Consider the following 19946-nt stretch of genomic DNA (forward strand, 5'->3'; position numbering starts at 1 on the left):
TATAAGGGAGGCAAAATGGGATAGAGACTAAAAGGGCAGATATCAGAAACAACTGGGGTTTGAAAATTAACTCTACCTTTACTAGCTGAATAAATGATTTAACCTATTTTTCCCCAACTTTTTTCATCTATGAATAAAAGTAACATAACTTTCTCATAACATGAATCATCTCCTACTTACTAGGGTTTATTGACAATTAATATCTTAATACATAGTCAAAATTTAGAACAATGGCTGACATATAGCTTCAGTTTTATTTACACATTTAGACATTTTATATATTTCATTTTGTCTATTTCTATCCCAGACAACAGCCAGGGTTGGCCAAAGCAACACATGTCAGTGTTACATGCATCAGTGGTCAGAAAGTACTTAGGCAAGAGATCAACAGCAGACTTCTGGGTTCCAGAATTCTGGAACTCAAGAAAGCTTAGAGATCACATCATCCAATCACCTCCATTTTACTTATAAGGAAACTGAAATCCGGAGAAATGATTTAACCAAGTTTCCATGGAAAGCATATGATGAATCAGGTGCCTGATCAGATTCTCCAACTCAGAATCAACTGCTCTTTCATGCACATTCTAAGCGCAGTTAGAATCCATGCCTTCTCACCCATAAGCCCAAGTATTCTACAAAACATCAAGTATTGCAAGGAAGGAAATAGGCACCTTCACTACTGCCTCACTGATACCAACATAGAAACGTGCTGCAGGCCAACGCCAAATCTAATCACATAGCCAAGGGGCTTATTTCCCATCTGGGAGTTTCAGATGTCTAAAATGGAACTAAGGCTAGCACCTACCTTTATGGGAGTTTTGTAGGAATTAAGTGAGAAATTTACATAGAATGCTTACTATTTTCATCATAGAAGTTATTGTTTAAGGAAGGATTGCTTCGCACCAACCACTATGGTAAGCATTCTATGTAAATTTCTCATTTTATCTGCCTGCAGTGCAGATTTGGGTTTGATCCCTGGGTTGGGAGATCCCTTGGAGAAGGAAATGACAACTCACTCCAGTATTCTTGCTTAGAGAATCCCATGGACATAGAAGCCTGGTGGGCTAGAGTCCATGGGGTCGCAAAGAGTCAGACACGACTGAGCAACTAAACACACCTGTACACAAAATGAAAACAGTGGTCAGTATTTTCACTATTTTCACTATAACCTCTCTGAGCCTCCGACTCTAGATACTCTGATTTTACAACAGAAAACTAGGTTAAGTCCTATGGATTCTTTCATTTCTAGCAATAAAACTCATTCTGTCCACTGCCAGAAAAGAGGATCTCTGTTTCTCTGGGTTTTCAGGGAATCCAAAATATGAAGACAGGTAGAGAACACGCTGGAAAAGAGAAGAGGCCACAAAAGAGAAAAGTGAGCTCAATAACACTGCCTCTTTCTCCACTGGCTGAGGACAGCCCTCTCTCCGCCCCCTGCCCCCCATTTTTTGGAATGCATTTGCTTTATAACATTGTGTTAGTTTCTACTATACAGCAAAGTGAATCAGCTGTATGTATACATATACCCCTTCTTTTTTGGATTTCCTGCCTATTTAGGTCACCACAGAGCGCTGAGTAGAGTTTCCTGTGCTATACAGTAGGTTCTCATTAGCTATCTACTTTATACACAGTGGTGTTTATATGTCAATTTCAATCTCTGGAATCTAGGAAGATGATAGAGACGAACTTCTTGGTAATAAAGCCCACCCTTTACTTTGGTCAAAGCATTCAATCCCCACCTGTCTTTTGTACTGTTTATTAGTTATTGTTGTTCAGTCACCAAGTCATGTCTGACTCTTTGCAACCCATGGACTACAGCATAAGAGGCCTCCCTGTCCCTCACCATCTCCTAAAGTTTGCCCAAGTTCATGTCCATTGCATCAGTGATGCCATCCAGCCATCTCATCCTCTGATGCCCTCTTCCCAGCATCAGGAACTTTTCCAACAAGTTGTCTGTGTGCATCAAACCACCAAAATACTGGAGCTTCTGCATCAGTTCTTTCAATGAGTATTTAGGGTTAATTTCCCTTAAGATTGACTGGTTTGATCTCCTTGCTGCCCAAGGAACCCTCAGGAGTCTTCTCCAGCACCACAGTTCAAAGTCATCAATTCTTGGGCGCTCTGCCTTCTTTACAGTCCAGCTCTCACAACCATACATGACCATTGGGAAGACCAGAGCCTTGACCATAGGGCCTTTGTTGGCAGAGTAATGTCTCTGCTTTTCAACACACTGTCTGTTTGTCATGGCTTTCCTGCTGAGAAGCACTGTCTTGGCAGGAAAATCTCGGCAGGTTTATTAGGTATATAACCTATCAAAGAAGAGGCACCATCAAAGACCTATGGACCTGGTATTGCCTGTAAATGGAGCCTAGATAGTTTTCAAATCTAAATTAGTTTCCAACATTAAAAAAAACTGGAAGGTATCTAAACTGCCTCCCCCAATTTCTAGCTTTCATTGAAAACTCAGGAGAGTTGAGTCCATGTGACAACATGACAACAAACAGTTGGCACTCAGGAGGGCCTGCGGACCCTCTTCACCGGAAATACCTGCCACCTGCCCCCCACCGTGGGCCACCTCCCCTCATTTATGGAACTTGATTGACCTTCATAGGATTTGAGTTCAAGATCCCTTCTCTAAAGTTTCAGAGACTAATTGACATTCAGCAGGTCTTTCCTTCTCCTTTGGCCCCCCAGGAGAAGATGTTGCCAGAACGAAGGCAAAGAGAAAAAGAAGAGGTTCAGGAGTCCCTGGGCCTTGAAGAACCCTAAGCTATACTTAGATCAATGGAAAAGTGAGACAAATAAGTGCATGTCAGAACACCACACTGGCTATTTGGGGGCAAAGGTAAACTTGATAAAAATTGCTATCAATGCATAAACAGCAACTAATGAAAAGGTTAGATGACCATCCCTTGGTGCTTAAGTACACAGTGAACTGCCCTATTATCAGCAGTATCAGCAGATACTGTTTCTTGCCTTGGTATTCCCCATAATGAAGAAATTTCCTACAAGCTAGGAATAGCATCCAAGAGTACTCACGATACTTACCTGTGTGATTTTCAATGGTCCCACTGGTGATAAACAACAGACTGAGAAGAGCCACCGTGATCCCTGTCATCAACACGAGGAGGAAAATCAGGAATATTTCAAAGCCAGACAAGGTGCGTTTGGCCATTTTTTCTGAGGAAAAGCAGAGTCAGAAGGAGAACTGTGAAAGAAACAGGTAAAAGAATAACAAAATATACAGGTTTCAAGCTGCAAAGGCTAAGATATCTTAGCTCTTTCATAGAACAGATTGTACCAGGAATGCCACTAGGTCAACGTCCCATGCCCCATGGCCCCATTGGTCCATGACCAATCAATTACAGCACTCTTTGATGAATTCACATGGGTTTTCCAAATACTTTTCAGCACAGTGCTCATCCTGGAAGCTGCCACCCATCATCTGGCATTGACGACAAAGCTAAAACCTATATGTACTCCTAGGATACATCATACTGCTTTCATTCACAGCAGTGGTGCTCTCTGTATATTGGTCTAGGCTGAAGCATTTCTGCCAACAAGGATAACTGATGTACCCACATGGCTTGTACTTGTGAGAAAGCTGGCTGTGGTTAGGGCCGTACTTTGTGGCCATGGTTAAATAACTTGTCCACAAGAAGGTGAAACACATAACTCTGGCCTTTAAAACTCCTGTCCTAACTTTTGATTTCTACCTGAATAGAAAACAACATGGAAAAGGAGATTGGCATCTCTGATCTAAAGCCAGGCATTTGTAAAATTTCTCTCTTCAGTGATTGGAAGGATCCCACACATTTTGCAAACCCCAAGTCAAAGGATGAGGATAAAGATAATGCCATTGTGTGCAACAAAAGCAGAAAATGTCCTTACTGATTCATGAAGACATTTTAGGCCTGGAATTCATCACAACTCAGAGGGACTAGAGAATCTACAGATTCACATAATGCAGCAGGAGAAAGTATAATATGGTTACAAATTGGGTTGTGAGATCTGGTGTCAGAGTTCAAATCTCACATCTGCCACTTACTAGATGACCCCGGGAAATTGTGCCTGACACTGAGCCTCAGTTTCCCTATCTGTAAATAGGAATGTGACGATGATAATTTTAGTACCTATTGTATAGTTTTTATAAAAATGAGATGACAGTAATACTTTGTTACATGGAATGTAGTAAGTGTTCAGAATGTTAGCATTTATCAATTAGGTTCTAAAATACCAAAGGCTCTGTGCTCCTCACTGGCCTAAGAGAGTTTATATGAGACTAGTATTCAAGAATCACAAATCCAAGGTGGGAACTTCAGAGTCTATTTTCTTAACCTTAAGGAAGCTTGCATAGTAAGGTGGGACCGGAGTCCCAAGCCTTGAGTACTATGGTGCTACCCCCAAGAGCTGTAAATTGGCAACAAGCAGCTGTGTTTATTATGGCCCAATTTTTCATTTCAATTTGACTTAGTCAACAAGATAAAAGATAGAGGTGACAATTTATCTGTAAAAATAGAATCTACATTTACAACTATAGGCTTCCTGCAAATATAGGAAATTTCAGGCTTCCTTTCAAAATATTCCATAATATATGGCAACACTGAGCCAGCATTCCTGTGCGCCGAGAATCTTGTAAAACTTAGTAGCCGCTGTTCCCTTTCAATGGGGCAGCCCTTCTGCAACCTGCCACTGTACCCAGTGAGCCTTATCTATATGGTCTTTGTCATCATTTTATTTTGCAACCCATGGACTAAAGGTTAATAATCAGTTTGACAGCAAACACTTCAGAGGTAGTGCTGAACTGGGAGTGGACGAAGAGCTTGAAACATCTTCCTGTACTTCCTGGTTAGTTGTTAGTAGGCATTCCTCAACCATTTATCACCACTGCGGTCAGTCTTACTACACGACCAGTAGAGACATCTTCAAATTTAGGGCAAAACAACTTTCACTGTCAGCCCTGAGTCAGAAAGCACATCTAACATGTGCATCTAAAATTTTGATAACTCAAAGAAGTTTGCTAGTCAGTTGCTGTTGTTTTCAGTAGCAGACTTCAGACCTTGTAAACCTAGTTCTTGCTTGAAGCTTTGGTTGCTATGAGCCTTCCTGCTAGCTGAGATAGCACAAAGAAGGCCATTAAAAGTGGTCCAGACTGGCAGCTAGACCCCTCAACCTTAAAGCATGTATATGCAGATCACATGTGTAAATGTGGCTATGTGGTAAAAGCCTGTATAATAGACATAATATGAAATATGTATATGAATGTGTGTATACAGATTTATTTTTTTTGCTACTTTTGCTCTACTGAACTAATTGTCACCACTGACCTTTTACACGAATCAACAATGGCACTTGGCATTAGAGTTTACTTCTTACGTGGATTACAGTGATATATCTCATGTATTTCACCACTCTATTTAGTTGCCAAAATTACCACCAACATATTGGGTTGGCCAAAAAGTTCATATAGACCTGAATGAACTTTTTGGCCAACCCAATATTACCATTTTTTTTCAACACACTATCCTTTAAAAATGATTAAAATCTGAATTTAAACATGAAAGCAGATGCCTCATACTCTCTTCAAAAGGTAAATGTGCCTTGGAAAGTTGAACCAGTGATTATATTTTAAAGGACTGTTATACTTCCATGGTGGTCCTGTGGTAAAAAATCTGCCTGCCAATGCCAGGGGACATGAGTTTGATCCCTGGTCCAGGAAGATCACACATGCTATGGAGCACCTAAGCGCATGTGCCACATGTGGTCTGGAGTCCATGAGCTGCAACTCCTGAGCCCAAATGCCCCTAGAGCCCGTGCTCTGCAAGAAGAGAAGCTACTGCAATGAGAAGCCAGTGCAATGCAACTATAGAGTAGCCCCGCTCACTGCAACTTGAGAAAGCCCACTCACCACAAAAGTAAATAAATATATAAATTTTTTAAAATAAAGAACTGTACACTTTCACATACTTCCCACTTACTCTAGCACAATCCTTCAAGGTTAATGGTAAGGCAGTAATGATACAGTAGCATGTCACTTGCCATATCACCCTGATGTCCCCTATTTTTCAGGACTGCAACAGTAAAAAGTAGTGTTTTAGCAAAATGGGTTTCCAAAGCTAAGAAAATCAGGTGTAATTAAGATCCCTGAGACAAGATGATTCAAGATCCCTCCCTCCAAGAAAATGCAGGCATTCTTACCGACTCAACCACTCAGATGAACTTGCGTGTCCTGGTAAAGCAAATAGTGGCCCAGAATCTTGTCCTCCGTCCCCTGGAACGCTGCTCAGTTGAGACTTCTCAGCACTTTCTGAAACGTACTGAAGAAAGATCTTCACAGTCATGTGCAAGCAAGTTAAGAGTTCTCATTAGCACAGTTTTGTGGGTTTGGTACTTGGAAGAGATTAGTGTATTGATAACAAATGGCTTATTAGCGAATTCTCCCCTGGCACAGCCTGATACTGAGGATCTGAGCTGCAGAAGGCCTACCAGGGTGAAGGTCATTTCAGATTTCAACACAACTCTTCCAGCCCATCAAGGTCTGTGCAAGAGCTCTAACCTGGATCACACACACACAGAAAGTACCTGCTTTATTTATTTACCCCTGGTCACTCAACCAGTTTATTAAGAGGGAATGATAATGTATGCTGGACCTTAGTGTGGGCTATGGGCCCCACTAGGCAACATTTACAACAATTTCAAGATATTTAATTTTTTTCATGTCATTAAATTTTCAAAACATTATGATCTCATTTTTGTAAAATATACAATATTCACAATATTTTGCAAAATATAAAATATATATAAAATATATAATACTTATATGTGATCATAAAGACTGTTAAAAAGTACAGCAAAAAAATATTAAGAAGCAATTATCTGGTGAGAAGATCATGGGTGAATTTTTTTTCATCTTTCTGGTTCTTGGCATTTTCTATAATAAGTCATGTAGCTTTTATTGTAACTAAACTATCTTACCTCATCTCAGAGAATGTATCCTATATAACAGCATGAAGTTAATCAATGGCCCACAAAAGACAGAGACAAGAAATAGACCAAAATTCTCCTTCTTTCCTGGTAAATCCATGTTGTTCAGGAAGCAATTTGAAGACCACATAGGCAGCTAAGTTTTACACAGAGTTTTAAGAGAGACCAACTCCAAAGTTCTGATGGAAACATTAGATTTAAGTGCTTTCAGATAGGGCATTTAGAAATGTGTCTTAGCTACCTCTTTGCTACAACAGAGGGGAAAAGGCTAAACTATGGAATTAGATAAGATTTTGTTTTCCCTTTTCATGCATATTTATGTTTGTTGCTTGACACCAAGAATTCTGAGACCAAATCTAGCTAACTTAAAGATAGCTGGGGAAAGAGAAAAAAAAAAATTTACCAGAAGGCATCAAAAGAAGTTGAAAATGAAGGCTCGGGAAGGCTAGAGGGAAGCTCTAAGGATCTATGTGGCAGGAGCTGTTGAATCATCTCTTCAGGGCATCACCATCAGATGGATGCATGCCAACTATGTTAGGTCTTTGGATTGCTCCACTCTGGATTCAGTACCTAAAAGATAGCATCTGCCTGACTTGGCTCAGATCATATACCTGTCCATATACCTGTATATATATCTCCCCATCCCCACATTCCACTGAGGGGATATTTAACAAGGCCATACCCAAAGAGGGAAGGTTAGCTCTCCAAAATACAATCAAGGTACAACAGAAACAACATATCCACTAGTGACTTGGCCTTAGACTTCCTTTTCCCATCCTTCTCTCTTATGCGGGAGGCCCTCTACACTGGCCCTTTGATCTAAAATGTGGTCTCTTCGGGGCCTCTCCAGCCATCTTTCTCTCTATAATGTGGAGCCACGCCATGATCGTTCCCACTGAGTCTAGCAAGATGATCCACAATGGAGTCAGATGAGATCACTTTAACCAGAGTTTTAGAAGATAATCATGGCATAATACAGCATTTCTCCCAGACAACAGTTGAACTCCCATGCCAGAACACTAAAGATGTGAGAATCAAGGAGATTCCAAGCACTGTGACAGAGTCAGTGAAGGAAAAATGTTGGGCCAAGGGGATTTGTGGGGTCCAGCAAGACACTGGGCTTCAATAATCAGCAATAAGACTATCTCCGGGTGAGGGGAAAATGTAATCACTGTGAATATTTTGTACATGTATTTTATTTCTGTCTGAATGGCCACACAGCCATGATCATATAGTAGTTAGTACTCTGTCTTGTGACTGGCCAGACAAATCCTGTTTGCTAGGATACGGATGGCTATCCTTTTCAATTCATCACCCCAAGACACTCACTTATGTTCTACCCATTCTACAGATGAGGAAACATACAAAGGTTAAAGGGCTTCCAGAACAGGAAAGGATGGTTAAAAGTGAACATGATTAAATAATAATTATTCTAGGATGTGAATCCAAGTCTCCAGATTCCCAGACAGGACCTCTTGCCTTTCATCAAACTCTTGCTGTCTATTGCACTCCCACCCTGGACCTGACATTGCAGCCTCTGGGGATAGATAAGTCATGTGTTCACTCCTCATTAGCAGATGATGAAGCTGACCATGCCTTCAGTCTCTTAACATCCTGACACTGAGGGAGACTTTCCCAAGTGCCCAATTTCTAAACCATTAACCGATAGTCATTAACACTATGATTTCTCTTAATATTTTACTTATGCCTGCAGGGTAGGGGCCTTAAAAGGTTTCATGCTAATTTCATATGCTCCATGCTAATGGTCACATCCTTTTTCATTCTTTAATTCTTGGAATAATTGAAGAATAATTTACTTTTAGAAGGAAAGTTATGACCAACCTAGAAAGTGAAAGTGAAGTCGCTCACCTGTGTCCAATTCTTTGTGACCCCATGGGCTGTAGCCTACCACGTTTCTCCATCCATGGGATTTTCCAGGCAAGAATACTGGAGTGGGGTGCCATTTCTTTCTCCAGGGGTTCTTCTCCAACCAGGGATCGAACCCAGCTCTCCCACATTGTCGGCAGACACTTTACCATCTGAGCTACCTACCTAGACAGCATATTAAAAAGCAGAGACATCACTTTGCCAACAAAGGTCCAGCTAGTCAAGGCTCTGGTTTTTCCAGTAGTCATGTATGGATATGAGAGTTGGACTATAAAGAAAGCTGAGCACTGAAGAATTGATGCGTTTGAACTGTGGTGTTGGAGAAGACTCTTGAAAGTCCCTTGGACTGCAGGGAGATCCAACCAGTCCATCCTAAAGGAGATCAGTCCTGGGTGTTCATTGGAAGGACTGATATTGAAGCTGAAACTCCAATACTTTGGCCACCTGATGCAAAGAGCTGACTCATTTGAAAAGACACTGATGCTGGGAAAGACTGAGGGCAGGAGGAAAAGGGGACGACAGAGGATGAGATGGTTGGATGGTATCACCAACTCAATGGACATGAGTTTGGGTAAACTCCGGGAGCTGGTGATGGACAGGGAGGCCTGGCATGCTGAGATTCATGGGGTTGCAAAGAGTTGGACATGACTGAGCGACTGAACTGAACTGAACTATTTCATATAACACCCAGATTGTGGTTTACGTAGAAACTGATTCAAACTGCTTTTCAAAATTATGAGACAGTTGGGAAAAAACTGACTAGCTATTTGGTGATATTAAGGGATTATTATTTAGAATGTTAGTGAGATAATGCTGCTGCGATTATATATTTTTTGAAATCTTTATCTTTTAAATGCATTCAGTATCAGGTTGTTTTTTTTTTTTTTTCAAAAGGAAACAATACCAAAAGTGCAAAATTCAGATCAATGGATGGGTAATAGACAGAGAGGACAGATGGGAGGACCAGTGGAGGGGAAGTCAGCTGTGCTCTTTAATATACCGGAGGACAGCAGAGAGGCAGTTTAAAGCCCTGCAGCAGATACTGTGGCAAACTTCACTCCACACCCTTTCTAGGCCCACCTGTGTGCAGAGGCTAGATCCTCATTTGCCTTAAATGCCAGATGTAGTTTAGGTTTTGCCTTTCAGAGGCACTCCTGTGAGATCTGGATTCAGAACTGAGCTACTTGGGGAGAGAGGGCATGGGACATCCGTTTTACTAGTTTATGGCATGGCAGCATGACTCTGAGCTGCATCCTTATTCCATAACTATGACCAAGACAGCCCATCCCTAACCAGATCAGTTCTGCAGTTTAAGTTGGTGGTGGCGGGAGCAGTGGGATGGGGAGGCAAGATGTTCCTAGAAGCTCAGTTTCAATTCTCTGTCTTTAACCTTCACAAAGACTCTGCAAGTGACCTCTCTCCCTTCATAAAGCCCTTTCTTCTTTAGCTAACAGGAGGGGACTCTGTTATCTCCAGTAAAGGACTCATCCAAGCTAAATCTCACAAGAATGAGTATTGGACCTCTATGGAGAATATGTGCATTGGACACTGTATGCCAAGCCACCTCTGGGAACACTTTTAAAGTTAAAATTGATGAGCAGTTTGGCACAATGAACTTTTCATTATGCTGGCAAAGAAAATAATTTTAAGTACACAGGGCTGACATACTGATACCTTATCACGTTATGGGCTTTACAAAGGGCTGAAAAATCCCTTTGAACCCAAAAGCAGTCCCATCATAAGTTGACTGATGTTTTCACTTGTCGCAGCTAAATCTCTACCTCAAACTACAAGGAATAGAAGAGAGAACAGAGTTCTTTCTGTTCCAAACTGGAGAGAATGTTTACTGATTTCCTTAGGTACCTGTCATATGTTAAACCTGAAAATACAACTAAGGAATGTTATTGCCTTCAGTTGGGAGCCCAAGTTCCTGCTATAAAGGAGGTCCCAGCTCTGACCATATTGGGTGGAAGACTGCATGTGATAGAGGACTCACCGTGGCTCTCCTTCCCCTAGGAATTTCCAAAACCCATGTTCCCAGGCATGTTCCCAGGCTTCCCAGGTGGCACCAGTGGTAAAGAACCTGGCTGCCAGTGCAGGAGACATAAGAGATGTGGGTTTGATCCCTGGGTTGAGAAGATTCCCTAGAGAAGAAAATGGCAACCCACTTAGGTATTCTTGCCTGGAAAATCCCATGCTCACAGGAGCCTGGCAGGCTACAGTCCATGGGGTCATAAAAGAGTCAGACATGACTTAGCTTAGTCAGAAGCAACTTAGCATTCATACACGTTCCCAGAAATACTGACAGTCCTGCTTTTCTCAGACCAAAGGGTAGACAAACTATTCCAAGTCTACAGAGCTCCTCTTCACAAATTTGCCCCAGTCCTACTTTCAACACCAAGGGCAAAAGATAAACAGAAACATTGGGGGTATGGAAAAGATTGTAATTCAGAATCTGAAGATTGAGGCTTTTTTCTCAGTGATCTTTATCCTTCTAAGTTTCATTTTCCTTGTGTGAAAAATAAAAACTAACACAAAAATCACCTGATTAATATAGGTATTTTTGTTTTGTTTTGTTTTGTCAAATGTGTTATTGAGTGTAGACATCTGAAGTGCTGTAAAACATGCATTATCTGTAGATTCAAAAAGGAGCAAGCCACATTGTCCTCACTGTCAAATGTGTCAGTCTTGGCATATATGATGGAGATCAATGAAGTATCATGACAGTAATATGGTTCCTGGAAAGCTTCTACAGTTTGGAGTAGGGTCTTAATCACGTGAAAAGCAAAGCTGTTCACATTTAGTGAACTTGCATCTCATTGGAGGTACATAGTATTTTAATTTTAAAACAAATAAAAATAATTGTTTGTAGAAGATTCCCATCACCCCAACTTTACCTCCCCTTTCAGTTTTCAGAAATTTTAATTAAAAAGAAAAAGTATATGCCTTTTGGAAGTTGTACATTTTATCTGAGCAATAATTAAAATTTATTTCTTTGGTTGCTGAGGTGTATTAAATTTGAAGAAGATAATATCTCTATCTTCAACAATATAATTTCTGCCTTGTTGTCTGTACTTTCCAGCAGCCTTGACTGCATTTTCAGAACCTTCCTCTTTAAAATCTTCATATTTCATTACTTCAGCCATAATGAGTCCTTTTTCAAAATCTGTGTAAATCTTTCCTGCAGCTTGAGGAGCCTTTGTCCCTTTCCTGATGGTCCATGCACGCACTTCATCTGGGCCTACAGTGAAAAAGTATTCTAGTTGGAGTGCTGCAAACCCAGCCTTAATGATCTTTGGCAAAGCGCTTTGTGTCATGTTCGCTTCCAGATACTTCTGTCTCTCCTCAGCACTCAATTCTTGCACCCTGAGTTCCAAGGCCCCAGTAAAAGGAATGACCAAGGCACCTGGGTCATACTTGTGTACCCACTCTTTCATTTTTATCAACCATTTGTTTTTCTTTCTAATGTAGTCTTTTTCGGAAAGATTAACCAAGTAGACCATTGGTTTTGAAGTCAGAAATAAGTGTTTATTCAATACTTCAATCTCTTTGTCATTCCAATCATGATAGAATCGAACAGGTTTCTCTTGATCTATAACCCAGGATTTGACTTTGCACATTATGTCATATTCAGGTTTTAGTTTTTTATCTCCTCCTCTCACAGCCACTTTCTCTAATTTATCTATAATGGGCCCAATCATTTCCTCATCTTTAAGCTGAAGCTCTTCATGTATTATTTCTATATCTCAAACAGGATCTACACTTCCTTCAACATGTGTGATATCATCATCTTCAAAAGCATGTGTTAAATGAAAGATTCCATCACAGGCACTAATACGAGATAAAAAGGCATTTCCCAGGCCTTGCCCATTGTGAGCTCTTTTTACAAGGCCAGCAATATCCACTACATTTAGAAAAGCAGGATTTTGCTTGCTGGTTTGTGGTACTGGCAAAGAAAGCCAAATCTTTCATCAGGCACAGATACTCTGCTCTCATTTGGATCAACAGTGCAGAATGGGAAGTTTTCTGCTGAAGCTTGACTATTGGTTAGTACATTGAAGAAGGTAGATTTCCCAACATTTGGTAATCCAACAATACCAATTTTCAAGGAGGTTCCAAATCTTCCAATGATTGGGGGTGGTTTAATTCCATCACCTCCCTTTCTGGGGAGCATTGTGCTCGCGGCACGCAATGACACAGGGCCCCAGCGGCAGCGGGAGATGGGTCCTACTGGCAAAGGGAGGCAGGGAGGAAGGAGGAGAGCAGGTATTTTTTTTTTAAGTTCTTTGTTAATTCTACCACATGATGCAAATGAGTTATTAAATTGAATGTGGATGCCCAAGTGTGGCAAGTTCTGTACCTTTAAAACCTTATAGCACAGTCGTTTTCTTGGTGTGTTCCTCAAGCTTGGTTCTATAGATCTCCCTATTAGAGTTTGACATATTCAACCTTGGGGAGGAAGTTTTTTGCTATTTTCAAAACTTCCAGAGGATTTTAAAATTTAGATAAAATTGGAATTGCCAAACTTCCCTATTTCTCTACTGTTAGATAAACAGTGTGGAGCTATATAACTTGGCAGAGCATTTGGAAATTTTCCTGATGATTTGTCCCTTTCCAAAACCACACATAAGAATCTATTGCATTTGGCAGTGACAAATTTGAACTGCTTGCCATACAAGATTATGAAGGCTGATTGGAGGAAAGCGGGCTACAGCTGCATTTATCATGATGGTTTCAGGGATGAAGGACAATATCTTTGATGTAATTTTTCCTTCCACATAAATCTCAGATGCATAGCATCTCCCACCTGAACTGTGCACTTGTGGGGAAAAGTACCTCACTGTCCTTTTCGTTGCTCTTGAGGTTTTGGCTGCACCTCACCACATCTGGGATCTTAGTTTCCCAATTAGGGATTAAACTTGTGCCCCCTGCATTGGGAGTGCAGAGTCTTAACCACTGGACCACCAGGAAAAATCCCAACACAATCCTTTGATAAAACTTGGGGAAGAAAACGGACCAAGAGAAACAGAAAGCAACTTGCTTATCAAAGTCCAATGGGACTCAATGTTCTCTAGGGCCAACGGGAGCTTGACACTAAAGCACATTGTCAAAACCCAGGGGTTAAGAATCCCCTGCCAATGCAGAGAACATAGGTTCGATCCCTGGTCAGAAACTAAAAGTGCCACAACTACTGAGCCTGTGCCCTCTAGAACCCATGCTCTGCAACTAGAGAGCAGCCCTCCACTCCTTTAGAGAAAACCTAAACAGCAACAAAGAATCCATGAGCCAACATGAAGACCCAGCATAACCAAAACGAATCCTGCCTTTGACTCCTGCAAGCTTGAGATTCCTGCCTGGTTCTGACTTCATAGGCTGACCTCCTTGATTCTTGGTGAATCCACTTACCTCCACTGGGACCTCCCTACCCTAATCTCAGCCTCTCAGGATCAAAACCCTTCCTCAGCTTCTGGTTCACACTGAGGCTTGGTCTTGACCTCACACAGTGGAGGGAGTATCAGACAGATACCCTCTCAATTCATTGGCCCTACCATTTGAGTCTGGCTATCTCAGAGGCTACCTAAGCTTATAACTTTTAAAAAACTTTATAACTTTAAAAAAAATAATTTTTTAAAAAGAGAGATAATCAATTTTTTTTTTTTAAAGTACACTGTCTTTCTTGTATTGAGCAGAACCAGCCTGAGGAGGAAGCTTGCCTGGTGAGAACTACTGTCTCCCCCTGCCTGGGGCAAATGTACTTGAACCATTCACAGAGGATTCCATTCCTCCTCTCACCCCCCACCCCCACCCCTGCCTTGGATCAGCCAAAAAGCAAAGGGGAAGGAAAGCAGGCCATCCCTATGCTATAGAGCAAATGCATACCAATTCTCATGCTCTTTCTTGCTGCAATTTGTCTGATTTTTCCCCAAGGATAACCCACTTAAGACCCAGGGGAAAGAAGAAAAAGTTCTTACTCATGTGTTCTACCTGGAGTGATAAAATGTCTGCAGGAGAACTTAACATTGTGGGTTTGTCATCGATTTGGGATGGTTATAAGCTTATAGCCAAGAGTCCTACTGCCAGTAGGAGATGAAACTGGATTCAAAATCAGATCATCTGTCTTCAGAGCCCTCCAGCTTGACCATCAGCTACACCATGCAATTAAAGTCTTTTACTATTAATAGTATTAACATATCCGACCTCCTTAGTGAAAGTGAAAATGTTAGTCACTCAGTCGTGCCCGACTGCATCCCACCAGGCTCCTCTGTCCATGGGATTTTCTAGGCAAGGATACTGGTGTAGTTTGCCATTTCCTTCTCCAGGGGATTTTACCAACCCAGGGATCAAACTCAGGTCTCCTGCACTGCAGGCAGATTCTTTACCGATTGAGTGACCAGGGAAGACCAACCTCCTTAGGTAACAATCAAATAATTCCTACAAAGTAGTCAAAAGCACAGATCTGGGTCTTCCCTGGTGGTTCAGCGGTTGAGAATCTGTTTTGCAATTCAGGGGATATGGGTTCGATCCCTGGTTGGGGAGCTAGGATCCCACATGCCACAGAGCAACTAAGCCCATGCACCACAGCTAGAGAATCCATGGGCCAAACAAAAGTTCCCAAGTGCCGCAATTAACACCCGACACAGTCAAATAAATATATAAAGAAATATTTTTTAAAAAACCAAGGCTAATAGGAGGTCAAATATTTAGACTCAGGAATTGTGAGAAGAGGTAAGGATTCTAAAATCATCTAGTCTAACCCCCATGTCATATAGATAAGTTACTTGCCCAAAGTCACTGTCATTGAGACTTCATACTCATCCATATCTGATTCTCCATTTCTCTGCAGACACACAGGAAGTTCACACTTTCCAGCCCTCTGGCAGTCATTTCATTGGTCAATGGACTGGAGATGGCATTGACAGGTGTCGTCTCTGGATTGAAGTATTAATGTGGAGGCATTTGAGAGCAAGTGTGAGTTCTCCATGATCTCCCTGCTGTGGTGACCCCAGTAACTGCATATCCCCCAGGTTACAAGATCTCCGAGGCACCACTTGGAAGAAATCTACCTCAGAGTCCTCAGACTGGAGTGTGCTTTGCATAAAGAAGTAAATGCCTATGTGTTAAGCAAATAAAGATTTTACCATGGCAAAGACCCTCTCCATCTTGATTAATACAGCCACCTGATTAATATCAGCTAATGACACTGACTCCTTACCCAAATTATAAATCTTCTTTTAAAATCTCCTTCAGTCCAATAAATGCCATGAATCAAATAGTTTTACTTCCACATATAGAAAATTGAAATTGAAATCCTATCTCACAATACTCACACAAATTAACTCAAAATAGATTAAAGGTTTACACATAAACCTGAAACTATAAAACTCCTAGAAGAAATATAGGGAAGATCATTGATCTTGGCAATAATTTTTTTCAATATGACAAAAAAAAAAAAGCACAAGCAACAAAAACAAAAATCAATACGTGGGACTACAGCAAATGGAAAAGCTTCCAAACAGCAGATGAGACAATCAACAAAATGAGAAGACAGCTTACAGAACAGGAGAAAATATTTGCAAACCATATGTTAGATAAGAAGTTAATATCCAAAATATAAAGAACTCATACAACTCAACAACAAAAAACAAACAATTCAATTTAAAAATAAGCAGGGGAAATACATAGATGTTTTTTCCCCAAAGACATCCAAATGATGAAAGGGTATATCAAAGGATGCTCAACATTACATTTTGAAATATATTAAAATTTCTCAGATTTAGAGATCATATTTCATGTACTCTCAACTCTAAGACATGGCTAAAATGGGGAAGAAATATAAAAGGCTCCCAGGTCACAGAAACTTATGAAAGGAAATCCATGCATTTTATACCATAGGAGAGTCTCTTCAGCTCATGCAGGGCCTGATGATTTTTAATTTACATAAAGTTCTAATCAACCATTCTTTGTCTTCCAATCACAGATTGTTTCTAGAAGCAGGCACACAGGTAGCAAAAGTGATAGCTGAAAGAGGGCTCAAACGAAAAATGACTCAGTCTATGACAATAGTCAGTGATCAGAGAAACAGCTTGAGTCCTTTTTGTTTAACAGTCTGTAAGTCAGCAGAAGAATGTGTACCATATTTGAAAACATTTTCCTCCAAGATTTTTTTTTTTAAGTTTGGGGTTTAAAAGAAAGAACTCCATGTTTTAAAGTTATTAAAAAAAACAAAAATGAAGATGGAGACAAAAACAAACAAATCTATTTCCAAATGCTACAAGGTTTTATTAAGTTGGGATTTGGAGAATTTTTATTTTCTGCATTTTACTTAAACATTTAATTTTTGTGCAATGATCATGTATTATTTTTGTGATACAAAGATAATTTTTTTAAAGGATGAATGCAGGGTATGAAAAAGTCACACTGAGTAACTAATTCAACTAGGTTAAAAAAATGGTGTCAACCCTGCTAATCTACTCTTGGACAAGGACATGCTTGCATGCTTAGTTGTGTCCAACTCTTTGCAGCCCCGTGGACTGTAGCCTGTCAGGCTTCTCTGTCCATAGTATTATCCAGGCAAGAATACTGGTATGGGTTACATCTCCTCCTCCAAGGGATCTTCCTGAGCCAGGGATCAAACCAGCATCTCCTGTGTCTCCTGTATTGCAGGTGGATTTGTTATCCACTGAGCCAATCTTAAGTTCAGTTCAGTCACTCAATCGTGTCCGACTCTTTGCGACCCCATGAATCACAGCACGCCAGGTCTCCCTGTCCATCACCAACTCCCAGAGTTTACTCAAACTCATGCCTATCGAGTCGGTGATGCCATCCAGCCATCTCATCCTCTGTCATCCCCTTCTCCTCCTGCCCCCAAACCCTCCCAGCATCAGGGTCTTTTCCAATGAGTCAACTCTTCACATGAGGTGGCCAAAGTATTGGAGTTTCAGCTTCAGCATCAGTCCTTCCAATGAACACCCAGGACTGATCTCCTTTAGGATGGACTGGTTGGATCTCCTTGCAGTGCAAGGGACTCTCAAGAGTCTTCTCCAACACCATGCTGACTGTGGCTCAGATCATGAACTCCGTATTGCCAAATTCAGACTTAAACTGAAGAAAGTAGGGAAAACCACTAGACCATTCAGGTATGACCTAAATCAAATCCTTTATGAATATACAGTGGAAGGGAGAAATACATTTAAGGGACTAGATCTGATAGAGTGCCTGATGAACTATAGACAGAGATTTGTGACATTGTATAGGAGATAGGGATCAAGACCATCTCCATGGAAAAGAAATGCAAAAAGGCAAAATGGTTGTCTGAGGAGGCCTTACAAACAGCTGTGAAGAGAAGCAAAAAGCAAAGGAGAAAAGGAAAGATATTTCCATTTGAATGCAGAGTTCCAAAGAATAGCGAGGAGAGATAAGAAAGCCTTCCTCAGCAATCAATGCAAAGAAACAGAGGAAAACAACAGAATGGGAAAGACTAGAGATCTCGTCAAGAAAATTAGAGATACCAAGGGAACATTTCATGCAAAGATGGGTTCAATAAAGGACAGAAATGGTATGGACCTAACAGAAGCAGAAGATATTAAGAAGAGGTCGCAAGAATACACAGAAGAACTGCACAAAAAAGATCTTAACGACTCAGATAATTACAATGGTGTGATCACTCACCTAGAGCCAATCTTAGGCATCATCAAATGAAAAACACCACTGAGAATAGTTTTTGTTTGTTTTTCTTGGCAACATGAGGCAGACAGTGCTCACCTGACTCCATCTTGGTTAAGCTCCTAACCAACCAACCCATCAATAATCAGATCATATGGTACTTTTAGAAAAATTGAGGCATCAACTAGTGTAGTCATGTCTAATGGAACAGAGCAGGTTCTACCTGCTTATTAATTTCTCTAATCAGTAAACAGACTGAGCTGCCTCTTCATGCCCAGGTGAGCTAAACCTTGGATGCATCATAAGAGATCAAAGTTATCCTGAATTTGATAAGGATATTGGTGTTTTCCTAAAAGGACAGATACCACAATGTGACCAAGTTGTGCGACCGATTGCCTAAAAAATGAGTCCACAGATAAAGACAGGATGGAAAATTCGTATTTTTTCTATTCCAGTGTGTCAATTCCCATTGTGTGTATATTCAAAAGATTTAATTACTGAGGTTCAGCCTGATCACTGACAAGTTTAAAGAGATGCCAGGGTAAACAACTGGTCTGTTTACATCAATGCATTCTTGCTGAACATCAATCAGCCTTAGTGAGTTTCTTTTTAAAACCTGGAGTTATGCATTGGCTGAGGAACTGTTTCTTTCAAAAACCAAACCACTGAGCTATAAGCCTTTTAAATAGAATGAGTAGTCAACAAAAAAAAAAGAAAAAGGGCTTCCAATCTCACCTCACACTGCTGAAAAACTACCTCAGAATATCTTGAAAGAGGCCACCAAGAGCAGGTTTTATGTAGGCCCTTAACAGCACCATTAAAGGGAGAAAAAAAAGTCAGAAAACTGGCATGATGTTGCTGACAGGCCTGCCAGCACTGCTGGGAGAGGACATCTCTAGCCAAACCGCAATTCCTGCCATAATCAAACTGAATTATGAAACAAAAGAAAACATCTTGCTCTAGTTTAAGCAGGTCATAAGCCAAATTATCCTTGAAAAGTCTTTGCAGGGAGAAAAAACAAACCCAATTTGTAGAGGAGAAAATGAGATGCTAAGCAATGCTTAAAATCTTGCCCAGGAAGGAGACTGCCTACATCATATGCACATTGAAGGTGTAAGTAAATAAGTGGGCATGTTTATCAGCAAACTCTCCCAAGGATTGAGGTGTGTTTTAGCTGACTGAAACTCAAAGACATCTGCCAGATAGGTGCATCATAGCAACACTGGGTGTTGAGGAGAAAACGGGATCAGTGAGGACTGTCTCAGTCAGAAAGTGGGTGCTCACTGAAGGGGATGAAAACCTGGTGTTGACAGATTTTCTCATTTTTTAATGAAAAGTCAGTAGGTAAAGTAAAATTGATCTATAACGTTGTGTTACTTTCAGATGTATGGCAAAGTGATTCCATGATACAT

At 40.7% G+C, this 19946-nt stretch overlaps 1 protein-coding gene and 1 pseudogene across 4 annotated transcripts in view; both read right to left on the reverse strand.

Moving 5' to 3' along the window:
- Positions 1-19946, reverse strand: part of LOC122709331 (putative neutral ceramidase C) — a 100341-nt gene that overhangs the window by 69875 nt on the left and 10520 nt on the right. For 2 of the 4 annotated variants that reach the window (XR_006345478.1, XM_043926620.1), the window contains exons 1-2: positions 6199-6465; positions 3049-3180 (exon numbers count right to left, since the gene is read on the reverse strand). Coding sequence is in view for 3 of the 4 variants with exons in the window: in XM_043926620.1 (XP_043782555.1) it covers positions 3049-3175 (127 nt within the window). In the remaining variant the exon portion in view is untranslated. Of the gene's footprint in view, positions 1-3048; positions 3209-6198; positions 6466-19946 lie in introns of those variants that run through there. The other 2 variants (XM_043926619.1, XM_043926618.1) reach the window with 2 other exon arrangements.
- Positions 11844-13045, reverse strand: LOC122709333 (annotated as a pseudogene).

This window comes from Cervus elaphus, chromosome 15 (assembly GCF_910594005.1).
Source record: "Cervus elaphus chromosome 15, mCerEla1.1, whole genome shotgun sequence".
Lineage (NCBI taxonomy): Eukaryota > Metazoa > Chordata > Mammalia > Artiodactyla > Cervidae > Cervus > Cervus elaphus.